This window comes from Phascolarctos cinereus, unplaced genomic scaffold (genome assembly GCF_003287225.1).
Source record: "Phascolarctos cinereus isolate Bilbo 61053 unplaced genomic scaffold, phaCin_HiC Scaffold_2;HRSCAF=192, whole genome shotgun sequence".
NCBI classification, from domain to species: domain Eukaryota; kingdom Metazoa; phylum Chordata; class Mammalia; order Diprotodontia; family Phascolarctidae; genus Phascolarctos; species Phascolarctos cinereus.
Genome location: NW_027555625.1, coordinates 338,307,572 through 338,314,941, shown reverse-complemented (window position 1 = coordinate 338,314,941; position 7,370 = coordinate 338,307,572). Strand labels below are relative to the sequence as shown.

The 7,370-nt window shown below is 32.8% G+C and overlaps 1 protein-coding gene across 1 annotated transcript in view; it reads right to left on the bottom strand.

The window, feature by feature from the left end:
- The window catches only part of TTC6 (tetratricopeptide repeat domain 6), a 286,301-nt gene continuing 278,931 nt past the window's right edge, over positions 1–7,370 (bottom strand). The window contains exons 26-28 of the mRNA XM_078149180.1: positions 6,840–7,010; positions 2,193–2,418; positions 1–134 (exon numbers count right to left, since the gene is read on the bottom strand). Of these exons, the coding sequence (XP_078005306.1) occupies positions 1–134; positions 2,193–2,418; positions 6,840–7,010 (531 nt within the window). The remainder of the gene's footprint in view (positions 135–2,192; positions 2,419–6,839; positions 7,011–7,370) is intronic.

Genomic DNA, 7,370 nt, shown 5'->3' with positions numbered 1-7,370 from the left:
TTAAACTTTAGCAAATTCTTGAAGGTCGAGTGATTGGTTATAGTCCTTCAGAGCTTCTTCAATCAAACCCATTTTTCCACGAACATCTGCTCTGAGTTTATATGCCAGATGATTATTAGGTTGTAATGATAAGGCTGCAAAAGACAATAATACATTTCAAGATTTATCTTATTCCATTAATTTAAAATTGTGTCATTTTAGGGGGTTATAAATTACTTTAAAACTTAAAAATCACTAATATTGAAATCACATTTCAACAAATCATCTATGGTGTCAAATTTATTTTGCTATGTTACCTTATATGCATTCTTTCTAATATACCTTAATTGGCAAAATTGGAGTTTATAATCCTTTAAAACCTAACTTTTGATTTAGGATGAAGATACTTGATTCTTGAGCAAATGAGAAAACTTTAAGGAGATGTTCTTTGAGGGATGAAAAATATGGAGAGGTTTAAAAAACAGCTTAAAGGATAAAACATGCTTCTCTTTGAATTCAAGTTTTAATTATTATTATGTAAATTATATTATTATTTAATGTTGACATTTTATATCAGTAAAATGGCTATATTAACATATTAAATTATATATAACAAAATATATTAAATATTATGTAAATAAATTATACACTTAAAAAACAAATTAAGTTTATATAGAACTTAAGCACTCTATATTTAGTGTTATTTCTCAGTGAATACTTACACATTATTTTATTTTCAAAAAGATTATTTTTTAGAGGAATGGAGGGTATGGTGACATGGCTAATCTGAAAATCATTTATATTTGCTTTTGAATTTTTTTTTCTTAGTTAAACTTGAATATTGGTGTATCTAATATTTTGGAAATTCACAATAATTCAAAATAAATAATAAAAACTACTGTGAAGATCCCTTCCTATATATGTTTCTGTTTCTGTTAATTTAATATAAAAAGCTACCTCAGGAGAAAACCAGAAAATTTTTTTTAGGTTCCCCAGCTCTCCTCATCCTATGCCTTCTCAGAATTTCCCTATTTCTAAATCCACCGTTAACTATACTTTTAACAAATAAAAGGTATCAACCTAAATAGAGTTACTCTCTGAGTTTGCTGATTTATTTAAGTCTTCCCAAAGCTAATAGGGATGCATGAATTATTCTGGCTTAAAATGTCTTTCCTTCTAAGTTCTAGGAAAGCTACATGTGGAAATAAGAACCAATCATAATGTCAACAGAAGGTATTAAGTAGCCCCGGGGTAATGGCATCAATAGATTTTAGAAAAAAAAAAAGACAAATTCTTCATATTATTTCTATACCTCCTCATCCTTTATAATATAAATGCTGATGTATAAGCTGCCATTAAATTGGTGTATAGTTGCCATTTCCATGGCAGTCTTCTTGCAAACTGCTTATCATGAATAATACAAGATGGTGAATTGTTCAATGAAATACTATTTCTCTATGTTTTGTAATACCGTTATACCAGTTCCTTTATTTGCTTATTTCTAGGGAGAACCTCTGATACCTCCTATTTAGCTACCATTTTGTTTTGTTTTTTTGGTTTCACTTGTAGTGGGAATGCCAAAATTCATAACCTGTTCTTCTAGTACCATATCTGGTCTTTGGTTACTGGACAAGGATCTAATATTTAGTTCTTACTGATAGTTTTAAGAAAGTGATTCTTCACCCCATTTGCCCTCCTTTCTGTCACTTTGACATAACCAATTCAGAAGCAAAATAGGAACACAAAAATCTGAGGGCATTTTTGTATTTTCAGTAGAGTGTCATTACCATAGAATTCCATCACCAAGTTGCCAGCTTATTAGAGATGAGTATTTGCACATTCAGTGATTCTAGTCTTTGAGAAGCATACTTAGGACTGTAGTCAAAACTTTTCTCACATGGTAGAACTAACCAGAGCTTGGGCTTTGTTGGCATATACTTTGAGAACCCAGAGTTACCACAAAATCATGAGATATCAAAGTAAGAATTTATGGAGGCTTAATTATTAAAAATACTGTAAATGTTTCATCATATTGACTCTTTGAATTATGAAGTTAACATGAAAGAGATAGGTTGATATAATTATAGAACTTATACTATATACTATTTATACTTTAAGTTTTATTTTTGTTTTCTTGGGTAATTTTTACTTGTTTTTAAACTAATTTCAATGTATCGATCACCTCAATTTCACCAGGAAATAAAAAAATATACCTGTGCTAAGATCCTTTTCAGCTGTTTCATATTGTTGTAAATTGTAGTGTAAGTGTGCCTTGTTATAATATACTGCAGCCCAAAAAGGACAGAGGTGAATTGCCTTTATAAAATCTTCTTTTGCTTCTTCAAATTTCTGTAGTATTATATTTGTGATACCTCGATTCAAGACTGCAGAATCATTTAGTGGGTCAAATTCCAATGCCTTGGAGTAGAAGTCATTAGCCTACAAAATACACAGATAACAAAGGCTATGTAGCATTTTCTGTCTTAAGGAAAGAGAACTTCCAGAAAGTAAGGGGGAAAAAAAACCTTTTGCATATGAAGACAATTTCCAAGTGAGAGAAAAAATTCTAAATTAGGTTCTAAACCACATGAGTAGGTATAATTCAGCTATATTTTGCAATGACAAATACATAAAAAAAAGAATAAAAATGCTGAGGAAGCTCACATTTCTGGAATATTCAGAATCACAGAACTTTAGAGTTGCAAAGCATCTTAGAAAGTTTTTCCACATAAATATAATTGGAACATGATTAGGGAACCCCTGATCAGTTGAGTTCTCCCAATCCACATGATGAAATTACAGGAAGAAAAAGGAGCAGGAAACAGAAACAATTAACTGTTAAGACTTTGTCCATTTCAGGTGTTGAGTGGCTGCATTCTCAGCTTGTTAATTGTATGAAACCTGCGTTATTGAATTGTATTCAATGTACTTGAATTGCAGATTGATAAAGAAGGAAAGAGAAGGGAAATGAAGTGTTTTGTAAATATTATCTAATTTGATCTTCACAGCAACCCTTGTAGGTAGGTGCTATTCTGATCCCCATTTTATAGTTGAGGACACTGAAGCAAAATGAACTGTCTTGCCCAGGGTCACATAGCTAGTAAGTAAGTGTCTGAGGCTGGATTTGAACCCAGGTCATTCTGACTTCAGGTACAGAATTTTCTCCATTGTGCCACTTATCTAGAAGGATCCAGCACTTCTTACAAAAATTGAATTTTTTCTTCAATGAACAAAAATCTGTTTTTTCTCCCTCCCATCTCCTCCTCCCATAGGAAAAAAAGAAAAAGAGTAAATAGACATCATTTCATTGTCTATGCTTATTTCTTCAATTTCTTTTTCTTGTCTTATAGCTATAGCTAGCATTTCTAGTACGATATTGATTTTTTTTGACTTGCCCAGGGTCACATAGCGAGTGAGCATCATGTGTCTGAGGTCAAATTTGAACTCAAGTCCTCCTGACTCCAAGGCTGGAGCTCCATCCACTGAGCCACCTAACTGCCCTTGATATTGAATATTAATGGTGTTAATGGACATCTTTACTTCACTCCTAACCTTATTGATAAGGCTTAAAGCTTGAATCCATTACAGATAATGCTGGCACTTGGTTTTATATACATAAATATATGTAAACACACACATATGTATGTATAAATCTCACTATCATTTTAAGGAAAACTTTATTTATTCCTGTGTTTCCTATTGTCTTTTTTAAAAATTGGAATGAATGTTATATTTTGTCAGAAACTTTTTTCTGCATCTATTGAAAAATCATGTGATTTTTGTTTTTGTTTTTGATATGGTTAATTATACTTACAGTTTTCCTTATATTGAATCAGCTCTGCATTCTTGGCATAAAATCCATTCTGGTCATAGTGTATGATCTTTGTGATATATTGCTGTAATCTCTTTGCTAGTATATATTAATTGTTCTTTAAAAGTTTGATAGAGTTGATTTATGACTCCATCTGGTCCTGTTTTTTTTTTCCTTTGGGAGTTCATTTATTTGTTCAATTTATTTTTCACAAATGTGGTTATTTAAGTATAATATTTCTTGTTCCTTTAATCTGGGCAATTTATATTTTTATAAATATTCATCCATTTCATGTATATTGCCAATTTTATTGGTATGTAGTTGAAAAAATCACTCCTAATAATGTTTTTATTTCTTCATTGGTTGTGAAGTCACCTTTTCATTTTTGATACTGGTAATTTAGTTTCCTTCTTTAAAAAAAAAGCAAATTAGCCAATGGTTTATCCATTTTATTGCTTTGTTTCTTAAAAAAAAAACCCAATAACTCAGCTCCTAGTTTTATATGTTCAACAATTTTTTAACTTTCAATTTCATTCATTTCTCCTTTGATTTCCAGGATTTCTATTGTGGTGTTTAATTGTTGTTAATTATTATGGTATTTAATTGTTGACTTTCTAGTATTTTTTTAGTTGCATGCCCAATTCATTGATATGTTCTTACTCTTTTATTGATGTATGTATTTAGAGATACACATTTCTCCCAAAGTGTTTCTGTGCCTGTATCCCAGAAATTTTGGTGTATTGTCATCATCTTTGATGAAATTATTGACTATTTCTATGACTTGTTCTTTGACCCACCCATTCTTTAGGATTAGCTTATTTAGTTTCCAATTAATTTTTATATACTTCAAAGGCCCCTTATTCCAATTAATTTTTATGTATTATGGTAAGAAAAAGAAGCATTTACTATTTCTGCTTTTCTGCATTTGTGAGGTTTTTATACTTTAACACATGGTCAATTTTTATGAAGGTGAAGCACAGCTGAGAAAAGGTACTCTTCTTTCTGTTTTCATCAATATTCTCCAGAGGGCTATCATAACTAACTTTTCTAAAATTTTATTTATCTCCTTAACTTCTTTCTTGTCTATTTTGTACATGCGTAACTTATATAAAATTTCTTGCCTTCTCAATGAAGGGGGAGAAGAGAATTTGGAACTCAAAATTTAAAAAATGTTAAAAATTATTTTCACATGTAAGATAAAATATTAAATATTTTTTTTAAAAAAAGAAAATGGTCCAGAGCACTGGAGCCAGAAGAAAAAGAATTAAATTGATAAAATTCTCAGATGACTTCCAGAAACACCAGCAAGCTATAACACCAAAATACAACCAGAGAAACTCTAGATATAATATATCTTGATTGCCAAGATCCAAAACAAAATTGAGATTTAGACAATTGGAAATCTGTTTCTTTATTTGTGGTTGGAGTAAAAAAAATGATGGTAGAACCTAGATAAATTTAGAGTGGACTCCCTGCTTTTCTGTCTGTTTGTAAGACATCCCTTGAATCCCCCAGGAATAGCTTTCTAGGAAGGATGGAATGGTTTTTGACTACACAATCAGGTCTGGAGGTGTTTACTTATTCTTGAGGTGGAATATGCTTGGCTTTAGGATGAAATTCAGTATTAACAAAATGCCTTGAAGATAGAGATATAATGCACATAATTAACAGCACACGTCTATGAAAGGATGATACCCAGGAGACCTACCTATTCTTTGCCATTCCTGCCTAGCTCCTCCCTGACCTTGCTCTTGATCTTTGCAAATAATCTTTGTGTAATTGGAAGATTATGTAACAATATTTCCTTATCTCTTTTTATGAAGCTCACATAAACTCAGAGGAGCTCCATCCCAATTACCACAGAGGAATTTCAGATCCTAGAGCAAGGTTGCATTGGCTTGACTCCACATTGATGTGCCTCAAGAGTATCAGAGTCATTTTAGTTATCAGTCAATCCCAAGTAGTTTTTAGAAAAGTATTCACTATGGTGGTACAGTAAGGACAGTTGGTATAAAACATTCTTCCAAAAGTCTGTGATCCATTTTCCCACAAGTAAGTGTATATAGAGTCCAGGAGAACATGGGCTTAAGCTAAGAGACCACTTGTGCCAAACAGATAATTCATGGCTTTTGGTTGCTACAAGTTCTACCCATTTGTGGTATGCTCAAGAAGTTCCCATTAGGCATGGTATAGATTTTTTTTTTTGCTGGTTTCCTTGTGGAGCCATGGATTGACATCCAGTCTGTCCTTGGCTCCCATGTAGACTTTGCAGTCTGATGATTAGGAAATGGAAGAGAGTAAGTCTAACATTCTCTTCACCTTTCAAAGCTTGTAAAGTCTTTGTCTGGCCAGAAGAGGGTGGGATAAAGACCTAAACCAAGACTAAAGACCAAGCTTATCCTTTCCTTCCCTGCCCCCCACTTCTACCCCAAGAAATTCTTCTTCATGGATTTGCTGGAATGCTCTCTCCTGGCTTGCCACTTGTTTGAATGCCTGATTCCATCTAACTTGACGCTTTTATACTGGACCCAGAGAACATGATGAAATCCCTCAGAGTTCTGGTCTGGCATCATTTCATTTCATTAATTGATTTGCAAAGACTTTATACACATACTCTAAGATTTATGAGTCAGATTTGACACCTTATCACTTATTTTAAAAGGGGTAGGTTGAATAAATCAATCAACCTCACCTTTACATTTAAATATTTAAGATAATGTAGATAATACAGCCCAGTGAGGAAAAACTGGCTAGTTTACCACAGGATAAGTCTCCTGGGCTAACAGAGTGATTAAGAAAGAAATGTTATCATTAGCAGAAATATAGAAGTCAATCTATGGAAAAAATGGAACACCTACCCTCATCAAATAGGTTCTTATCTTTGTCTTATAAAAATTCTCTGCCTTTGGAAGAGCATCATGTGAAATAACATTGGAAAAAGTAAGTTATAACCAGATTGTGAAAGTGCAATGGCTGAGGAGAGAATCCATCTCTGATAAGAAAATAGTTGTTTTGGGGGTATGGGGTGGTGGGGTAATGACCATCTTACCTGGGAAAATTGCCTGTGGTGTAAATAAATATTTCCTGCATTAAAGTAAGCCAGAGAGTACTTAGGGTTTATAGAAAGTGCAGCCTGATAGTCCTTCATAGCAATATGCCGTTCACCCATAAATTCATGAATCACACCACGATTTGTTAAAAATTCTGCAGAAGTAGTGATCTGAAAGACAACAGTAGGAGTATTTCACATTAAAGAATGACATTTTCACCCTTTCACCCTTTTTTCCTTTGTGAAAACAATCCCTGGGAGAGACTAAAAAAAAAAAAGATGACTAAGCAGTAAAATTGTAGGAAATAGGCAGTAAAATCGTAGGAACAAGTGTTCTAGCCTTTATTCAAAGAACTCTAGTGAGGAGGAACTGATGACCACCTGAGCTAGTCAATTCCACTTTTGAAGAGCTCTATTAGAAGTTTCCCCTCACATTGAGCTTAAATGCGCCTTCACAATTTCCACTCACTCCTCTTGGTTCTACTCTCTGGTGCCAAGTCAAATGGCACCACATATTTTTGAAGACAGCTA